A 22,350-nucleotide genomic window follows, 5' to 3' on the forward strand; every position below is an offset into this window, starting at 1 on the left:
TGCCCTGTCACATTCGGACACATAGCCATAATACACGCCTAGGTTAGTCTGCTACTGGAGAAGACAGGTGGAACAGAATCTCAAGATGGATGTGGCTGGCAATAGATGAACACAAGTTACCTCTCTTGGAACATGGCTTACCTGCTTTTTAAACCCAAAATACTTGTTCAAAGCAAAGACACGGGGTTGGCTCTTTTTATTTCCTTCCCACGGCAGAAACTTAGGAACCAGGGAAACACATGATCTTAATTTCCTTTGAGGCACTAAGGGGTATTTCCCTCTCTACTATATACATTAAACATTAGAAAAATACATTTTTATTAACAGAGTTCTCATAGGTATGTCTATTCTTTTGGAAAACACACAAATCCTGTTGTAAACTGACCATGTGTTACAATTTAACTGCACCTTTCTCCTATAAGAGGGAAAATATTACTTATATAATGAGTGTCAGGGAGTTTTCAGGCCCATAAAGAGGGATTTAACTTAAAGGTTTTTATAAACACTAATAATATATATACTTTCTAATATAAAAGTACAATTTAGTTACTCCCCTAATGAAGGACATTCAGATTCCTCCAAATTTTTATTATAAACATCGCTTCAATGTATATTCTTATATATATTGCTCTGTGCACATGCTGAGTGTTTTCTAGTATTTCTGGAAATCTAGATAATGTATTGTTTATATGTATTCAAATAATATTTTTGAATAAATATATTTGATTGAATTGAATACAATTCAAATAATATCAAATCCCTTGGTACCTATTGACACTCCCACCAACAGTATAGGAGAGTTTCCATTTTCCCTATCTTGGCCAATATGCAATGTTATAAAACTTTACATTTTTTACCAATTTCCCTGATTACCTGGGAGACAGCATCATTTTAAAAGTATTGGCTATCTTTATTCTTCTATGACTTGGGTGTTAATATCTTTTGTTTGCTTCTCTACTGTATAATTTCTTTGCTTTTTATTATGAAAAATAGTTCTTTTGATTCTAGATTTTAACCCTCTATTATGCATTGACAAATAGCTTTTCTTAGTTTGTTGTTTTTACAACTGTTAACAAACTATAAAGAAATTTTATATTTTGTAATATATCTATTAATCTTTTATATTTTTGGTTTCTGGGTCTTCAGAAGCCTTCTCAATCTTGAGATTATACATATTTTCATCTTATAAGTAAATAAAAAACGTGTGCATCTATTTGCTGATCCAATGATACCATCTCATTTAATTACCATTTCATAAATATCTTGATTATCTGACTGGTTACCTTTTATCTTGGCTGTTTTTGCTCATTAAAATGGTATATGAAGTAAACAATTTTCCAGGTAAATGCAAGCCCAAAAAATCCAAGGAAATAATGAGAAACTAAAATTCATGACACAAAGTATTTAATGTATAAACAGGTTTGTTTTTTTTTTAATGTAGAAGTTCAAGGAGAACTACAAGGGTAAATCATAATTTGTCTGTGATAGATTTACATTAATGGCTCCAAAGAATTGTATCTCTGTTATCTGTGTTCCTGTGCAGTCTCCTCTCACACTGACTTTTAAGACTTGGCCATGTGACTTGCTTTGTTCAATTGGAAGAGGAGCAAAATGATGCAAACACAGGCTTGATAAATTCTTATATACCAAGGCTTGCCCTCTTGCAATGTTTTCTCTATCACAGGAATAAGACGAGTATAGCCTGCTGGAGAATGAGATGCCAGGTACAAAGAACAGAGAAGGCCCAATCTGTGAATCACAGACTTTCAAATGTCCCTGTTTTAAATCACTGAGTTTTAAGGTGGTTTGTTTGTGTAACAATGCATAACAGCTACAATTTGTGGAATCTTATCATCTCTCTTTGTCTATGTCTGTGGAAGAACAAATGGATAAAAATTAAATAAATGGAAAAAACGAATTTGAAAAAAAAACCTTAGTCTTTCAGCAAACTGTAACAATAACTGGACCTGCTGTACTTCTGTTGTATTCCCCCTTCTACTTCAGCTATTTAGTCCACTTAAATAAGTATTTACAAGAATCAACAGTTCAGTCTGTTATCCAAAAATTCTATAGTACAGAATGAGAAACCTGTATCAATGAACAAAGAGTACATGATAAATATTTTTATTTTTAAACACTGAACTGTACATCTTTCATATAAAAGATGAAATTCCACAGACGGTTTTTTAAAAAAATTATACTTACTAATACTTTCTTTACATTTTTTTTTACAAAAGCCAATTTCCTCTAAATTTGCAGCTTCGTTCCATAACTTTTACAGAATCATAATCTCTTGAATATATTTCTAATATCCTTTAAAAAATAAAAAAATTTGTACAAGATAATTTTATTTAACATAGTAAAACTTAACAGGTTATAGTATAACTACCAACCTTCTGGCTATCACTGAATACTTTTCCACTACAGAGAAGCCAACATGTTGGAGTAATCAATTGTCTGTATTTACCTTTATTAAAAAGAGGTTTTTGGTAGTGAGAACAAATAATCTCTCATTTGTTGCTTGAAAGCCTAAAATAGGATCATTGGTTTCTAGGCTTGCTACTTGCTGCTTAGCAACCTGTCCTACTTGCCTGCCTTCCTTTCTGTTGTAAAGCACAGTGGACATGGGAGCAGGCTGACGGTAGATGAATACTCGACGAAGGCACTCGCACAGGGCTGCATAGGAGTAATTGGGAGCACAGGCAAAAAATTTTTTGTCTCTCTTTGATGCTTGGACGTAGCCTGACAAGAAATAAGAGATAAATAAAAACGCATTAAAAAGAAGAAAAATGTGGTTAAACATTTAATATTTCATAGTTTTTATTATAAATTAAAATGCCTCAATAAAATATACACCATAAATATTCAATAGTGGTTGAATTCTGAACCATTAATGATTAGCCATAATCTGTTTCTCCCACTGGTGCAAAAATAGCTTTAATTCCTAAGGAACAAAATAGGTAGGGTTTCACTCTTTAAGAAAAACAAAACATAGTTCCTTATTATTTCCATGAATAATTAAAACGCTAAAAATCTAAAATCAATAGAACAGAAAACATGTCAAACTATCTTTAAATGCCAATTTAATAATCAGTTAAACATCAGATTCTTGATTTCAGCTCAGCTCATGATCTCAGGGTTGTGGGATTGAGCTGAGCAACTGGCTTCACGCTGGGTGTGGAGCCTGCTTGAGATTCTCTCCCTCTCCCTCTCCCCCTCCCCCTGCTCGCGCTCGCTCGCATGTGCATGCACTCTCTCTCTCAAATCTTTAAAAAAAAATAATTAGGCTCATCAATCACAGATGTAGCATTACAGAATCTTCTTTATCAAAGAAATGGGAAAAAATTATGGAATACCACTGTAAAGTTATTTCAGGAGTGTGTCCATAATATAGGCCCCAAGCCTGAACATACTAATACGACAATGCATTCTCTTATTCCTATAATGTTAGTGGTATTTTTATACACCAATACCAACAATGTAACAGGATTTTGTTGTACTTCAGCTTCCAGAAGTAGAACCTTGAGATCACAAGCTGGAATGAAAATTCAAGTATCTAATTTTAAAAACTCAATTAGAACATCCCTTGAAAACTAAACTTTGAAAAAATCTTGTCTTTGAAAAAAATCTTTACAGGTTAAAAGGGCATTAATGTTCTGAAATATAAATTAGGATTTTCAGATTGGGACATGGTTATTAAATGTCATAACATGTGAGATAAAAAATTGGACACTAATGTAAATTGAGATCTCACCAAATAATGAGCAAAGGAACGACTGAGCACAGGAAGATCACTACTTTTTTTTTAAGACTTTATTTGAGAGAGCACATGTGCAGGCAAGTTGGGGGAGGGGTGGAGGGAAAGGGAGAGAATCTCAAGCAGACTCTGTGCTGAGCCCCACATGGGGCTTGATCCCACGACCCTGAGATCATAACTTGAGCTGAAATCAAGAATTGGACCCTTAACCAACTGAGCCACCCAGGTGCCTTTCAATATTGGATTTTAATATTAAGCAGGGTTTGAGGAGGAAAAAGTGAAGGGGATATAGATACCTATTTGAGTATTTTAGAATTAGCGCTCCAGGCTAACCTTGAGAAAATTAGTAATGTATATAACATCTCAAGACTACATATCTAATGTAATGTTGATTTAACTTAAATTCAAGCACAGAATTCATCTATAACAGATTCAGGGATACAAATGAAGAATCTGAGCATATAAAAATTATATGATAGCACTTTCTTTACTGAAAAAAGATTCAGAATTGCAAACTGTAGTACAGAGGCTAAAAACTGTGTTTAAATTTTTCAACAAAACCTTGTATTCCACATCATAAAAATCCCATTTGGAGTCTGAATTAACCAGTTTAAGCAGCCTATGTTATTAATTATAAAGGATAACTGACAAATCTCCTCTATAATTAAGGTTGTATTCAGAATGTATAATTTTACTTCCTGTTGCCAGTTCAAAATCCTCAATATTGAAGCAATAACTGTGTCTAATTTATATAAAAAACTTCTCCCACACAATATTATTTAGACATAAAATCAATTACTGGATAAGTCTACAATTATGTAGATTAAAATTTTTTGAGACATAGTTTTAAAACCATTTTACCTTTTATCCTACAGAATAAATTTGATTTCCGCTTACCACCATTTCCCTAAGTGTTTTCATTATAATGGCTCTCTTTTGCATAGAAGTTCCATGAAAGATGTCTCCTCATATGCATTATCTTAAAGCAATTTTATCACGTTTTTGAAGATTACTCTGAAGAAACCTGAATACAAGTTCCATGTAGGGCATTACGAAGCCCACTGTTCAGGTTCTAGTTCAGTGTAGTTTACTTGGAATAAACAAATGACTGATTAGAATGATTCAAGTGGTTAGATAACCACTTTGATTTCCAGTCTGTCCTGGCCTTCTGTACAAGCATTAAAAACATTAATTCTACTGTTCTGTTCCAAAAGTACTAACATTCATCAGCTATAGTAAAAGCAACCAAATTATAGCACAGATCAGTCCAAATAATTAGGACAGCTCAAATTAAAAAAAAAAAAAGAAAAGAAAAGAAATGAACTTAAAAAAAATGACCATAATTTTTGACATAATGGAAAACACTTGCAAAGAGTTTGCTTTATACCTAAAGCATTGAAAGTTGCAATGTGTTCCCACATATCATCTTGTTTGCTGGAGTGTGGTTGCCAGAGTAGGGCATCAACATCATGGCGCAAACAGAAGCAGGGCATTTCTTTAGGATCCACTATGACAGAGAAAAGGTACTGGTTGCTCCCAAGATTCACCTAAAATAAAAAGTGACGAAAAATAATGAACAAATTAATAATGATGATGCCAGTAACTGACACACAGTACTCTGTCAGCAGCTTTTCTAAACTTTGTATATGTATAATCTGAATGCTCCTGGGAGAAATGTGCTAGTGTCATGTCCATTTTAAAGCTGAGGAAAGTGGTACACAGGTACTTTAAGTTAACTTGCCCAAGGTCAGCTGGTATGAGTGGAGCTGAGATTTGGACCCCGAATCCATGTTCTTTTTTTATTTTAAGATTTTATCCATTTATTTGACAGAGAGAGAGACAGCACAAGCAGGCGGAGCGGAAGAGGCAGGTAGAAGCAGGCTCCCTGCCGAGCAGGAAGCCCAGTGCGGGCTGGATCCCAGGACTCTTGGATCATGACCTGAGGTGAAGGCAGATGCTTAACCGACTGAGCCACCCAGGTGCTCCAGGAATCTATGTTCTTAAGCACTATACTATACTGCCTCTTAACTGTTAGTAACCTAGTTTAAAATATGACATAAAGCACTAATTTACAGGCAGAATATTTTTTAAACCATAGAATACAAATATGAAGTTTATAAATGGTTAACTTGTAATAATTACCAAGAACAATGATAGCTACTAGGATTTATAACCATGTGCTTATATGCCAGGCATGTTATAAATATTAATCTCAACCTATAAGGCTATTACATATCTTCATTTAATAGATAAAAGAACATACTTGGAAAGTTTTAGAACTTGTTTTAGGCTACAAAGAAAAACCACAGGGCTGGGATTCAAGCTCAAATTTGTCTGTTTACAAATTATTTACTTTGATGTATTATTTAATTACAGTATCGATGTCAAGAATGTTCATTATGTTAACTTTTATTGCAATACTGATGACTAAAGGAATTCATTTTAATACAAAACCATCAGGTTGACACTCATATTTGGATTCTACCTAAAAGAATACTTCTTTTAATGAAATAGGTTGAAATAATATTCTTTATAGAAATGTTATTATCAGGGGCACCTGGGTGGCACAGCGGTTAAGCGTCTGCCTTTGGCTCAGGGCATGATCCCGGCGTTCTGGGATCGAGCCCCACATCAGGCTCCTCCGCTATGAGACTGCTTCTTCCTCTCCCACTCCCCCTGCTTGTGTTCCCTCTCTCGCTGGCTGTCTCTATCTCTGTCGAATAAATAAATAAAATCTTAAAAAAAAAATATTATCAGAGTTAAAAATGCCTAAATACCATACCAACAAAATCACATCACAAATGGAGAAAACATAAAATATGCATAGTACTTGATAAATACTGAATTGTTCTCTTGAGTTTCAGAGCAGACTGAAGAATAAAACGTTGGGTTAAAATGAGAGGTAGAGACCTGACCTGTATTCAATAGGGAAAACTATGAAGTGGCTCTCCAGTAAGAGGGTTTGTGCGTACAGCTGTGCCAGCATAGGCTCCTGGTCAGAGCAACCCCATTTCTGTTGCCCCAGCAATGCCTGGGGATAGGGCTTTTGTTTTTTCTCTACAGAAGGGAGAGAGACTGGCAGGCAGTGTTCATAGATTATACCTGTGTATATATACTTACAAGGATGTTTACTGCAGCTTTGTTTATATAACAGTGAAACACTTAAAACTGGTACATTTATTCTTAGGAGGAAAAAAAGGGCCCTGTATTCTAATTTAGACATTCCTTCTCTTCCACTCTCATTTTATACGTATCTCCATTACAGTGGAGTCAAAGTATTAATAATTACAAAACAGCAATTTCACATGGCTTGCTTTGGCTCCTGCTAATCAGTGGCTAAGTGAGGTTTATTTTCAAAACCACCAACTGCCTTTTATAGTAAGTTTGATGGCTCCAACACTGCTTCAAGCTCTCTTCCCTGCATGTCACTCTAACATTCTCATTTATTGATTTACCAAGGGCTTTCACAGAAGAAAAAAATAGTTGAAATACAAATATGGGTTGAAAAACATTTTCATAAAAATGCATTTACTTTTATGAGCCAAGTGCCTTAAGAATGTATTGGGTATTAACAATGAAAATGATGTACCTCTGATCCTCACATATATGAACAGACAACACTGAGAGAACAGAGGGCCCTGAATCACCACCTAAAAGGCTAACCACTGAGGGAGATCAGTCATGAAATAAGAGGATGGGGGTGTAGGTTCTCTTGCTATGTGCCCCTTATTCTGACTTAGATGTTCCTTTTCTTCCACTCCCGTTTACTTTATACATAGCTCCACTACAGTGAAGTCAAAGTATTCCTCATTACAGGAACAGCAATCTCACAATGTTTGCTTTTGCTATACCTTTCACACAGCATTCTGCCTGGACTCTTCTTGCCCTTCCTTGCCTGATGGATTCCTTCTCACCCTCCAAGACTCCATTCAACCATCAGTTGCCCTAGGAACTTCCCCTATTTCCATGGCTATATGAGCTGCTTGAACTCTTAAGAACCCCGAATATCAAGTATATCATTCCAAATGAATTATCATATTTATGTGTGATTCTTAATATGCATGTATACCATCCATGGTACACTAATATACCCCCCCCCCCAATGTCCACATCTTAATCTCATGGAACCTATGAATATGTTACCTTTCAGGGCAAAAGGGGCTTTTAGATATGATTAAGTTAAGGATCTTGAAATGGAAAGCAATCCTGGACTGTCTGAATGGGCCCAATGAATTAAAAAGGGTTCTTTTTTTTAAAGTTTCATTTATTTGTCAGAGAGCACGCACACGCAGGGAAGCAACAGGCAGAGGGGGAGGGAGAAGGAGACTCCCCGCTGAGCAGGGAACCCAATGTAGGGTTTGATCCCAGACCCTGGGATCATGACCTGAGCAGAAGGCAGACACTTAACCAACTGAGGCACCCAGGCACCCCTGAGTTGTAGTATTTTTGATGGTGGAGGGTCCTGCCTCGATGTTGATGACTGCTGACGCATCAGGGTGGCTACTGCTGAGGATAGGGGTGGCTGTGGCAATTTCTTAAAATAGATAACATGGTGCTTTCTGCATTCATTGATTCTTGATTTCATGACGGTTTTTCTGTAGTATGTGATACTGTCTGAAAACATTTTACCCATAGCAGAGCTTCTTTGAAAATTGAGAGTCAATCCTTTCAAACCCTGCCTCTGCTTTATTAACTAGGTTCATGTAATATTCTAAATCCTCTGTTGTCAATTTCAATAATCTTCTTGGCATCTTCACCAGGAGTAGGTTCCAACTCAAGAAACCACTTTGTTCATGTCATAAGAAGAAACTGTTCATCAGTTCAAGTTTTATCATGAGATTGCAGCAATTCACTCACATCTTCAAACTCCCCTTCTAATTCTAGTTCTCTTGCTATTTCCATATCTGCAGTTACTTCCTCCACTGAAGTTTTGAACCTCTCGAAATCATCAACAACTTCCAAAGTCCTATTAATATTGGTATTTTGACCTCTTCCCAAGAATCAAGAATGTTCTTACTGGTACCCTAAATGGCAAATTTTTCCAAAAGGTTTTCAACAGATCCATCAGAGGAATCACAATCTATGGCAGCCATAGCCTTATACAATGTGTTTCTTAAATAAAACTTGAAAGTTGAAATTACTCCTTGATCCATGGAGTACAGAATGGATGTTGTGTTAGCAGGCATGAAAACAACATTAATCTCATTGTACATCTCCATCAGAGCTCTTGGATGACCAGATGCATTGTCAAGGAACAGTAATACTTTGAAAGGAATCTTTTTGCTAAGCAGCAGGTCTTAATAGTAGGCTTAAAATATTTAGTAAACCATGTTGTAAAAAACAAAACCAAAAAATGCTGTCAACCAGCTTTGTTGTTCCATTTATATAGCAAAGGCAGGTAGATTTAGCATAATTTTTAAGGGCTCTAGGATTTTCAGAATAGTAAAGGAGCACTGGCTTCAACTTAAAAACAGCTGAATTCCCCAAGAAAACAGTCAAGCCTGTCCTGTGCGGCTTTGAAGCCAGGCACTGACTTCTCCTTTCCAGCTATGAAAAGTCCAAGGTGGCATCTTCTTATAATATATAGCTGTTTGTCTACATTGAAAATCTGTTGTTTAGTGTAGCCAGCATCACTAATGATCTTAGCTAGAATTTCTGGATAACTTGCTGTGCTTCACCTTGCACTTTCAGGTTATGGAAATGGCTTTTTTCCTTAAACCTCATGAACCAAGCTCTGCTACCTTCAAACTTTACTTCTACAGCTATTTACCTCTCCCAGCCTTCATAGAATTGAAGAGAATTGGGTTCTTGATTTGGATTCACCTTTGGCTTCAGGGAATGTTGTGGATGGTTTCATCTTCTATCCAGACCACGAAAACTTTCTCCGTATCAGCTAAGGCTGTTTAGCTTTCTTATCACTGGTGTGTTCCCTGGAGTAGCACTTCTAATTTCCTTTAAGAACTCTTCCTTTGCATTCATAACATTGCTAGCCATTTGGGGCAAGAAGCCTAGCTTTGATTTTCAAGTGAGAGACATGTGATCTTTCCTTTCACTTTAGTGCTTAGAAGCCGTTGTAGGGTTATTAATTGGCCTAATTTCAATACTGTGTCTTAGGGAATAGGGAGGGTTGGAGAGGAAGAGAAAGGAATGGCAAGGTTGGTCAAGCAGTCAGAATACATACAACATTTATAGATTAAGTTTGCCATCTTATATGAGCAAGGTTTGTGGCACCCCAAAACAATTACAATAGTTAACATTAAAGATGACTGATCATAGATGACCATAACAAAATGTTTCAAACTTTTTTATTATAATAATTACCAAAATATGACAAGGAAACACAGTGAGCAAATGCTGTTGGAAAAATAGCATCACTAGACTTGCTCAGCACAGGGCTGCCAGAAACCTTCAATTGTGAAAAAATCAAACCAAACCAAACCAAACCAAGAAAAACAACAAAAACACTGCATCTATGAAGCACAATAAAACAAGGTACGCCTGTACTTTATGCCATACTCAAAATAGTACCTTCTCTTCTGAGCAGGCTTCTCCAGTGTTAATAAAAAGAAATAAGGCAACAATAATTTATACCTCTCCTATAGAACTTATCTCATTTTCTTTATATGCTCTTTGAGGGTGAGGACTATGACTCTAGGTAAGATACTTATACCCTATTTTATTCTCCTGTAAATATATAATAATAATAGTACTTATTTCACAATTGTTATAATGAGTAAAATATATTTCAAGTGCCTGCATAGTGCGTGGCACTTAGACCTTAGTAAACGCAAATATTCTTTATTACCATTCTAGGCATCTTCTATAGATTCTTTTTTTTTTTTTTTTAAGATTTTATTTATTTATTCGACAGAGACAGAGACAGCCAGCGAGAGAGGAACACAAGCAGGGGGAGTGGGAGAGGAAGAAGCAGGCTCCCAGTGGAAGAGCCTGATGTGGAGCTCGATCCCAGAACGAGCCCCATAACGCCGGGATCACGCCCTGAGCAGAAGGCAGACGCTTAACGACTGCGCCACCCAGGTGCCCCTATAGATTCTTCCTTAAATATTACTGCATTCCAAATTAAACAAATGAGATGAACAACATTAATGAGGAAAGCATAGAAACTTAGCAGTGATCTTCATGGAATCATACAGCACTTAATTTTATGCCTAAGAAATGTGTGAATAGCTATTAAAAAGAAAACCCTTACTCTGTGTTAATCAGCATAATTCATTTAGACACATTTTTAAACTCTTGCACCATTTGAAAACTAAGAAACACAAAATTCATTATTCTGTTTGTCATATTATTGTCAAATAAATTCTATTTTCTCTATAGTTCCGCCTGTATGTCCATCACTTTTAATTTTATACCTTCCTATAATGCCTGTGTTTCAGTAGTTTGCAGATCTGCCCAGAAAAAAGTGAACAAATTATTCTTGAAATAAGATTTGGATGCTCTAAATATAGTCTCAAAACCAAGTTTCTGGAAGTTTTAAAAACAAATTAAAATTAACTAGTCTGATGATACTAACTGCAAATAATAATATACTGTGAGATAAAACATACGCTTTAATGAGGTAAACAATTTAGAATTTTTCTATGTGCAGTAAGAGATTGTGTAATATTCATTCTACCTAATAAATTCCAGCCTTCCTTGTCTTCATTTTAAATCAAGTATTCCACACAGCTAAATAAACAAGATTATGTCACTAAAAAAAAAAAAACAAAAACAAACCATTGAAAGATATTTAATCTACTTCTTGGGTTGGTCAGTGGCCATGATAGGAAAATAGGCTTATAATTCCATTCAAAGTTGCAAACTAAGAGTGGACAAAGGAACTTAAAAACAGAGTTGCTCGTAATATTCCATTATTACACCTTAGTGTCTTTGGACGTTTATGCACATTTTTATTGCTGATATTGGTAATTTATGTCTTCTTTTTCCTTGGTTATTCTGGCTAGATACTTGGCAAGTCTGATCTTTTCAAAGGATGAGCTTTTGGTTTCACTGCTTTTATTATTTTCCACCGATTTCTGCTCTTACCTTTATTGAGTTTCCTTTCTCCTGTTTGCTTTAGATTTGGTTTGCTCTTCTTTCCCTAGTTTAAGGTGCAAGCTTAAACTATTAAGTTGATACATTTTTTCTTTTCTAATATAACGTGTAATGTTATAAAAATTCCCTCTAAGCACTGCTTTAGCTGCATCCTACATGTACTATGCTTCATTTTCATTCAATACAAAATTTCTTAACTTCCTTTGTGAGATCCACTCCACTATAGCTCATGGGTTATTTAGAAATGTGTTATTTAATTTCCAAATTATTTGTGGGTTTTCTAGATTTTTCTGTTTTACTAATACCTAATTTAATTGTTACGGTCAGAAAACATTCCGTTTATGATTCTTATTTTTTAAAAATTGTTGAGGATTATATGGCCAGAATATGGTCTATTTTGGTGAATGTTCCATGTCTCTTCTGGGATTCCGATCAGATGTAAATGCTCCTAAATGCTCAGTTTTTTTGTTTTAATCCCTACCCCACCCCTCACTTTGGTTTAGGTTCTACTAATTTTTAATAACCTATTTTCAAGGTCACTAATTCTTTCTCTACGGATGTACTGAATATACTGATGAGTCTGTTGAAGACATTTTTGTTGCTTGGTATCTTTTTCTAGAATGTTTATTTTATTCTCTTACAGTTTCTCTCTGTTACAATTCTACATTTATGTATGTATGTATGTAACTCATCTTTTCCACTAAACTCTTTTACATCACACAGTTACTAAGTTCCTTGTCTGGTAGTTCCAAAATACAGATCATTTGAGTTTGGTTACCTCGTCTGCCTTGTCTCTCGACAGTGGAATGTTTTTACTTTCTTCTTTTTGTGTGCCTTGTATTTTTTTTTTTCTTTCTTTTTGGCCTTGTAATTTTTGATTGACTACTGGATGTGAAAAAGAGCAGAAACTGAGGTAAGTAGTATTTATGCCTGGGAATGGACACAATTCTGCTAGGTCATTAGTGTGGGTGGTTATGACAGAGTAAGGTTGTGAAAAGGCTGATCTAAGCTTGAGTTCTGTTGTGGTTATGGTTACTTTCAGTGTATCCCCGGCTTCAAATTCCCCTAGTTTAGTTATACTCTGGTGGGAAGATCTATCTATCTATCTATCTATCTATCTATCTATCTATCTATCTATCTATCTATCTATCTTCCGCAGCTCTGCTATTTTACGACCAGCTTTAGGCTTTCACTATATATCTGCCTCTCAGAGTCTCTCTATGCTCTTACTCCTTCAGTAGTAGGCTGCTATTGTCAGTTATTTGGTGCTTCCCAGCTTCTTGGGGAGGGCTCAGGGGCTTCAGACTGTTGGTTCAGCCTCAGTCCTGGGCCTTGTATCCTTGGGTTTCAGGGTTTGGGCCTTTTTCAGTGATACTGTTCTTCCTCTAGTGGTAGAAAACTTCTAATAGTCTGGGGCTCGGAGGATCTGATTTCTCTCCCAGGCCCAGAGATGGTGTTTTTAACAGCAAGAGGTCTTCTTCTGAGCCCTTGGAATGCTTAGATTTGATGCTCTTCTCCCAGCAGCTTAAGACTTTTGTTACTTAAGGAAAATAATCCAAGAAGGATGTCACGTACTGCACTGAAGTACAGGGCAAGGGACATTTGGTTCTCAAGAGATAAGTAGATTACTTGTTCATCAAAACTATGTGCTATTTTCTAAACAATATTCCATTTCTCCATTAGACTTGACTTGTCAATGCCTTTGTTTATAGGATGACCTTCTACTTCTTCATGAGATCAGAAAGAGACCATTTCTACTACTCCCTATAATCTCCACATATGTTCTCACTAAACATCCATCTCAAGATAACTCCAAAGGTTTTCTCTAATCCCTGCAAACTAAAATCCACACAACATAATTTTACCCAAAAGAAAAAATCAGAATTAAGATTACAAATGAAGTAACTAGTTTAGCTAAGTGAATTAAGTAAATGAAAATGAAGTGTGATAATTAAAAAACAATTAAAATTAATTAAATTAATTAAAATTAAAAGATGCTCCTCCTGCTCTTACCACTTAGAAAATCATAAGGGTTTCAGAAACTCTGTGCCAGGAACTGGAGGCAGAGAATATACACATATTTTCTATTATTTTACAACTACCTTATTTAATCTTCATTACTTGAGAATTAGGAATATGATGCCATTTTGTAAAAGATGAAACTCAAAAACAAGACGTTAAGAGACTTAAGAAGCTAATAAATGGCAACTGGGATTCCAGTCTGGATATGCTTCCAAACTCATGTTCTTAATTACCACCACTGCATGCTCTCCAAAGCCCATTTTATAATAAGTATTATTTGTTGTTTTTAACTGAAGCATAGTTGACAGGTAATACAACACTAGTTTTAGGTGTATGACACAGTGATCCAACAATCACATACATTACAAAATGCTCACCATAAGTATAGTTACCATAAGTCGCCATACAAAGTCACATTACTATATTTTCTATGCTATACTTTTGATCCCTGTGATCTTTTTATAACTCCAAGTACGTACTTTTTAATCCCCTTCACCTATTTTGTCTGTCTTCTTACCCTCCTCCCCTCTGGCAACCACGAATTCTATTTATGGGTCTGTCTTTGTTGATGCTGGTTCATTTGTTTTGTTTTTAGAGATTCCACATGTAAGTGAGATCATATATTTGTCTCTGACTTATTTCACTTGGCATAATGCCATCAAAGTGCATGCATGTTGTCACAAATGGCAAAATTTCATTCTTTTTTATGGCTAAGAAATATTATATTGTGTGTATACACACACATTTTCTAGACCCATTAATTCATCAATGGACACATTGTTTCCCTATGTCGGTTCTTGGCTATCATAAATAATGCTACCGTGAACAATGGGGGTTAGTGCTTTTTTGAGTTAGTGTTTTTATTTCCTTTCAATAAATATCCAGAAATGGAATTACTGATCACGTGGTTCTAATTTTTGAGGAAACTCCATGTTTTCCATAATGGTTGCACCAATGTACATTCCCACCAAGAGTGCATACGGGTTCCCTTTTCTCTACATCCTCACCAACACTTTTTACTTCTTGTCTTTTTTGATACTAGCTATTCTCACTGGTGTGACATGGTGAGTCACTGTGGTTTTGATTTGCATTTCCCTGATGATTAGTAATGTTGAACATATTTTCACAGGTACCTTGGTCATCTGTGTGTCTTCTTTGGAAAAATGTCTACTCAGGTCCTCTGCCCATTTCTAAAACATTTCTTTTTTTTTTTTTTTTTTTGGTGTTGAGTTGTAGTTCTTTATATATTTTTGATATTAATCCTTCATTGGATATATCATTTGCAAATCTCTTCTCCAACTCGGTAAGAGACCTTTCATTTTGTTGATGGTTTCCTTTGCCCCTCAAAAAGATTTTTAGTTTGACGTAATCCCAATTGTTTGTTTATTTTTGCTATTGTTTCCCTTGCCTGAGGAAAGAGATTCAGAAAAATACTGCTAAGGCTGAGGTATAAGCCTTTACTGCCTATGCATTCTTTTGGAAGTTATATGGTTTCAGGTCTTAACATTCATGTTTTTAATCCATTTTGAGTTTATTTTTGTGCATGGTGTAAACAAACGGTCCAGTTTCATTCTTTTCCCAGCATTATTAATTGAAGAAACTATCTTTTCCCCACTGTATATTCTTTTTTTTAAAAAAAGATTTAAGAGAGAGAAGGGTGGGAGGGGTGGAGAGGGGCAGAGAGAGAGGAAGAGAATCCCAAGCAAGACTCCCTGCTGAGTGCAGAACCCTACATGAGGCTCAATCCCACAACCCTGAGATCATGACATGAGCCAAAACCAGGAGTCGGACCCTTAACCGATTGATCTACCCAGGTACCCCATCCCCATCATATATTCTTGTCTCCTTTGTCGTATATTAATTGACCATATCAACATGGGTTTATTTCTGGGCTCTCTATTCTGTTTCACTAATGTATGGGTCTGTTTTCATGCCAGTATCATTCTGTTTCGATTACTATGGCTTGTAGTGTAGCTTCAAAGCTGGGATTGTGACACTTCTAAGCTTTGTTCATTCTCAAGGATACCTTGGATATTAGTAGTCTTTTGTGGTTCATACAAATTTCAGGATGTTTTGTTCTAATTCTGTGAAAAATGCTGCTGGCATTTTGATAGGTATTTCACTGAATATCTAGATTGCTTTGAGTGTTATGGACATTTTAACAATATAAATTCTTCCAATCCATAAGCATGGTATGTATTTCCATTTCCTTGTATTTTGATTTCTTTCATCAAATTTTATAGTTTTCAGAGTACAGGTCTTTCACACCTCCTTGGTTAAATTTATTCCTAGGTATTTTAATTGCTTTTGATGCAAATATCAATGAGATATCCTTAATTCCTCTTTATGATTAGTAATTAGTGTACAGAAACATAACAGATTTCCATATATTGATTTTGTAGCCTGCAACATCAGTAAATCCATTTATTAGTTCCAACAAATTTTTGATGGGGTCTTTAGGGTTTTCTATATACAGCATTACATCATCTGCAAACAGCTTTACCTTTTTTTTTTTAATTAACTGAAGTACAGTTTAATACCTAATGTTCTATTAGTTTCAGATAAACAACATGGTGATTTGATAAGTCTCTATGTCATGCTATGCTAACCAGAAGTGTGGCTACCAACTGTCACTATACAGTGTAATTATACCACTGACTATATTCCTTATATCTGTATCCTCCATCCCCATGATTTATTCTTCCCCTAACTACAGGCCTGTTTCTTCCACTCCCCTTCACCTGTTTTGGCCATTCCCTCCCCTTTGGCAACAGTTTGTTCTTTGTACTTATGGGTCTGTTTCTGATTTTTGTCTGTCTTGTTTATTAGATTCTATGTATAAATGAAATCATATGGTATTTGTCTTTCTCTGACTTATTTCACTTAGCATAATACTCTCTTCCTATGTCCATCCATATTGTCACAATCGGCAAGATCTCGTCCTTTTTTATAGCCGAGTAATTGTGTATGTGTGTGTGTGTGTGTGTGTGTGTGTGTGTGTAGAAACATACCACATCATCTTTATCCATTCTTCAATCGATGGATACTTGGGTTGCTTCCATATCCTGCCTATTGTAAATAATACTTCAATGAACATAGGGATGCATATACCTTTTGGGGTTTTTTCCCCTATTTTTAGAGAGGAAGACAGGGGAAGGGAGGGGCAGAGGGAAAGAATGAATCGTGAGCAGGCTCTACTACAAGCTGCAGCCCTACAAGGGGCTCAATCACACGACCCTGAGATCATGAACTGAGCCTAAATCAAGAGTGGGACGCTTAACTGACTGAACAATTTGGCACCCCTACATATATCTTTTTGAATTGTTTTTTGTTTTCTTTGGGTAAATACCCAGTAGTGGAACTATGCAGTTTTATCTCTTCTCTACTAATTTGGATGCCTTTTTCTTTTCCTTGTCTGACTGCTGCAGCTAGGACTCCCAGTACTATGTTGAATAAAAGTGGCAAGAGTAGGCATCCTTATCTTGTTTCTGATCTTAGACGAATATTTTCAGTTTGAGTATGTTAGCTGTGGCCCTGTCATATATGGCATTTACTGTGTTGAGATATGTTTTCTCTATACCTGACTTTATTCAAACTTTTTATCACAAATGGATGTTAAATTTTGTCAAATGCTTTTTCTGCATCTAGTAAAATAATATGATTTTTATTCTTCATTTTGTTGATGTGGTTTATCATGTTGGTAGATTTGTGGATAATGAACCATTCTTACATTTCTGGAATAAATCCCACTTGGTCATGGTGAATGATCCTTTCAATGTACTGTTGAATTTGGTTTGCTAATATTTTGTTGAGGATTTTTACATCAATATTCATCAGAAATATTGATCTGTAATTTTTTTTTAAAGTGCCTTTGCCTGGTTTTGGTATCAGGGTAATGCTAGCCTTGGAGAATAAATCTGTAAGCATTCCCTCTTCTTCTATTATTTGAAACAGTTTGAGAAGAATAGGTATTATTTTCTTGTTACATTTTTAGTAGAATTCAACTTTGAAGCCATCTGTTCCTGGACTTTGTTTTTTGGGGAGTTTTTTGATTAATGATTCAATTTCACTACTAGTTATCAGTCTGTTCGGATTTTTAATTTATTTTCTGATTCAATCTTGGAAGTTGTGTATTTCTAGGAATTTACCCATTTTCTAGGTTATTCAATTTGTTGGCATATAATTTTTTGCCATAGTCTCTTATAATCCTTTGTATTTCTGTGGTATCAGTTTTAACTTCTCTTTCATATCTATTTATTTGAGTCTTTTTTCTTGATGACTTTGGCTAAAGGTTTATCAATTTTGTTTATCTTTGCAAAGAACCAACTTTCAGTTTCACTGGTCTTACTACTGTCCTATTCTTTATTACCTTCCCTCTACTAACTTTGGGCTTTGTTCCTTTTCTCATTCCTTTAGTTGAAAGGTAAGATTGATATTTTTCTTGTTTCTTGAGATAGGCCCGTATGGCTATAAACGTCCTTCTTTGAACTGCTTTTGCTGCATCCCAAAGATTTTGAACCATCGTGTTTCTATTTCCATTTGTTTCCAGGTAATTTCTGATTTCCTCTTTGATTTCTTCATTGACCCAGTGGTTGTTTAGCAGAATATTGTTTAGCCTCTATGTGTTTGGCTTTTATCCAGTTTTCTTCTTGTAACTGATTTCTAGTTTCATACACTGTGACTGGAAAAGGTGCTTGATATGACTCCAAACTTTGAATTTGTTGAGACTTGTTTTGTGGCCTAACATGTGATCTATCCTGGAGAATGTTCCATGTGCACTTGAATGTGTATTCTGCCATTTGGGGATGGAATGTGCTATATATATGTTAGGTCCATCTAGTCTAATGTGTTATTCAAAGATACTGTTTCCTTACTAATCTGATTTTCTGTCTTGATGGTCTATCCATTGTTATTAAGTGGGGTGATAAAATCTATTATTGTATTACTGTCAATTTCTTCTTTTGTCTTTTAATATTTGCCTTGATAGACGGAGGTGTTCCTCTGTTGGTTGCATAGATATTTACAATTAGTATATACTCTTGTATTGGTCCCTTTATTTTTTTTTTAAAGATTTTATTTATTTATTCGACAGAGATAGAGACAGCCAGCGAGAGAAGGAACACAAGCAGGGGGAGTGGGAGAGGAAGAAGCAGGCTCATAGCAGAGGAGCCTGATGTGGGGCTCGATACCATCACGCTGGGATCATGCCCTGAGCCGAAGGCAGACGCTTAACCGCTGTGCCACCCAGGCGCCCCTGTATTGGTCCCTTTATTATTTTAATAATGTATCATTATCCATTCTTTGTCTCTAGTTATAGTCTTTGTTTTAACGTCTATTTTATCTGATATAAGTTTTGCTACCCCCAGTTCCATTTGCATGGGATCATTTTCCATTTCTGCACTTTCAGTCTCTATGTGTCTTCCAGTCTGAAATGAGTCTCACATAGGCTGAATACATATGGGTATTTTTTTTTTAAATCCATTCAGTCACCCTATATCTTTTGATTGGAGCATTTAGTACATCTACATTTGAAGTAATCAATAGGTATGTACTTATTGCCATTTGTTGTTTTCTGGTTATTTTGGTAGTTCTCTGTTCTTTTCGTCTTGCTCTCTTCCTTTGTGACTTAACTTTCTTTAGTGTTATATTCTTTGCTCTTTATTATTTTGTGTATTGATTAAAGGCTCTTTGTTTGTGGTTACCATGAGGTTCATATATAACACCCCATGTGCAAAGCAGTCTACATTGTTGATGGTCACTTAAGTTAGAACACAATCTAAAAGGACTATGCATATACATGTGTACTTCCTCTTTCACGTTTATGTATGTCTTTATATCTTTTATTTTGTGTATCTCTTGATTAATTTTTTAAGATATATTTGATTTTACTGCTTTTGTCTTTCAACATACATACTAGCTTTATAAGAGACTGATCTTCTACCTTTACCTGTATATTTCCTTTTACCAATGATAGTTCTTCCTTCATAATTTTCTCAATTTTAGTCATGGCCTTTTCTTTTCCACTAAAGGAAGTCTCTTTAACATTTACTGTGTAAGGCCAGTTTAGTGGTAAGGAACTCCTTTAACTTTTGTCTGGTAAACTTTTTATCTCTCCTTCAATTGTGAAACATAATCTTGCCAGGTAGAGTATTCTTGGTTACAGGTTTCTTCCTTTTAGCACTTTGGCAATCATGCCACTCTCTTCTGGCCTGCAAAATTTCTGCTGAAAAATCAGTCATCAGCCTTATGGAGTTCCCTTGTATGCAACTGCTTTCCTCTTATTGCTTTTAAGAGTCCCTCTTTATCTTTAATTTTTGCCAATTTAATTATTGTGTCTTGGTGTGAACCTCTTTGAGTTCATCTTGTTTGGGGGCTCTTAAACATGTATGTGTGTTTCCTTCCTCAGGACAGGAAAATTTTCAGCTGTAACTTCTTCAAATAGGTGTTCTCTTGCTTTCTCTTTCTTCTCCTAAAAACACTATAATGCAAATGTTATTACGCTTGATGTTTCACAGAGGTCCCTTAACCTATCCTCATTTTAAAAATTCTTCTTTTTCCTGTTCAGCTTGGTTGCTTTCCACTACCGTCTTCTAGATTCCTAATCCATTCTTCTACATTCTCTAATCTGCTGTCAATTCCCTGTAGCATATTTTTCAATTATTGTATTCCTCAGCACTGACAGGTTCTTTCTATATTTTCTCTCCTTTTGTTGAAGTTCTCACTGTTTATCCATTCTTCTCTCAAGCCCAAACATTACTTTGAACTCTCATGTAGTTTGCTTATCTCCATTTGGTTTAGCTCTTATGAAGTTTTATCTTGTTCTTTTGTTTGGAACACATTCCTCTGTCTCCTCATTTTGTCTGACGCTGTTTGTTTCTATGCATTAGGTCGGTCAGCTGTGTCTTCTGGTCTTGAAAGTAGTGGCCTGATGTAGAGGGCATCCTCTGATGCCTAGAAGTGCAATTCCCTCCAGGTCACTAGAACCAGGTGCTCCAGGGATGTCCTTTGTGTGGGCTGCATGTACCTGCCTGTTGTGTCTGGGGTTGCTTGTAGGCAGGGCTGGCCCTCGAGCCAGCTGTCAACAATGAATTTCCCTTACTACTGTGGGCCCACTGGTAGGCAGAGATTACCAACATGCCTGGCTAGAGGCCCAGCTGGAGCAGCTTTGGGTATGCTGGTTGGGCAGGTCTGGCCCTTACCCTGGCTGTCTGTAATGACCGGCTATGATTGCTGCAGGTACACTATAAATATGTAAAAATGTCAAGAAATGGGTAAGTGCCATGTGAAAAAAAAAAAAGGTGACCAGAAATGCAGTTTTATTTGATACAGGTTATTAAGAGATGGAAGATAACATGTGAAGAGGTCTGAATAAAGGGACAAATGAGACAAGGCGGAACACTTCAGGTATATAGAGTATTAACAGAAGCATGTTTTAAGTATGAGGAACAGTATGAAGGCCATTGTGGCTAAAGAAGAGTGAGCTAGGAAAAAAATGGTGGAGTATGAGAGACAATCAGCACTGGAGGGCAGTGTTTTTTAAACTATGGGTCTCAACATTTTTGGCAAAATTAACTAAGTAGTTCAAAAAAGAGAACTTACTGTTTTATCTCATTAAAAATACTATGGAGGGGTGCCCGGGTGGCTCAGTCGTTAAGCGTCTGCCTTCAGCTCAGGGCGTGATCCTAGCATTATGGGATCGAGCCCCACATCAGGCTCCTCTGCTGGGAGCCTGCTTCTTCCTCTCCTACTCCCCCTGCTTGTGTTCCCTCTCTCTCTGGCTGTCTCTCTCTGTCAAATAAATAAATAAAATCTTTAAAAAATAAATAAATAAAAATACTATGGAATGAAGAATGTGTTATACAATAAGGATAGTACTGTTTTGTGAAATTTTTGCTTCATGTGTGTGTGTGCTGAGTCTCAATTTAAAATACATACAGTGAGTCACAGAACAGAGCTTACAGATCATGGTAAAAATCCTAGACATTATTCTAAATGTGACAGATAAGAAGTCCCTATAGGGAGGAAAGCAGAGGGAAATGACAAAACCTACTAAACCCTTTTTAAGTTAAACTGAGGTCATTAGGGTGGGTCCTAATCCAATATGACCGGTGTCTTATAAAAGATTAGGAAACAAACACAAGTAGAAGGAGGACCATGTGATTACTAAAAAGAGAAGACAGCCATCTATCTATAAGCCAAGGAGAGAGGTTTCAGAAGAATCTAACCATGTTAACACCTAGAGATCTGATTTCTAGCCTCCAGAACTATGAGAAAACAAATTTTCATTGTTTAAGTCACCTAGCCTGTGGTACTTTGTTATGGAGGCCATATTAGGGAAATTATCATATAGCTTAGTTTCTTTTTTAAAAAAGGTTTATTTATTTTAGAGTGCACCTGCATGGGGGTGCGTGGAGAGGAAGAATCTCAAGCAGACTCCCTGTTGCGTGCAGAGCCCAATGTGGGGCTAGATGCCATGACCCTGAGATCATGATCTGAGCCAAAATCGAGTTGGATGC

The 22,350-nt window shown here is 36.1% G+C and overlaps 1 protein-coding gene across 1 annotated transcript in view; it reads right to left on the minus strand.

Annotated features, from left to right (window-relative positions):
* Window positions 1-1,387: 1,387 nt before the first annotated feature.
* NUDCD1 (NudC domain containing 1) overlaps window positions 1,388-22,350 on the minus strand; it is a 77,022-nt gene continuing 56,059 nt past the window's right edge. The window contains exons 9-10 of the mRNA XM_026495561.4: window positions 5,145-5,304; window positions 1,388-2,742 (exon numbers count right to left, since the gene is read on the minus strand). Coding sequence (XP_026351346.1) covers window positions 2,450-2,742; window positions 5,145-5,304 — 453 coding nt within the window. The 3' untranslated portion in view covers window positions 1,388-2,449. The remainder of the gene's footprint in view (window positions 2,743-5,144; window positions 5,305-22,350) is intronic.

Source organism: Ursus arctos, unplaced genomic scaffold, assembly GCF_023065955.2.
Source record: "Ursus arctos isolate Adak ecotype North America unplaced genomic scaffold, UrsArc2.0 scaffold_6, whole genome shotgun sequence".
Taxonomy (NCBI): Eukaryota; Metazoa; Chordata; class Mammalia; order Carnivora; family Ursidae; genus Ursus; species Ursus arctos.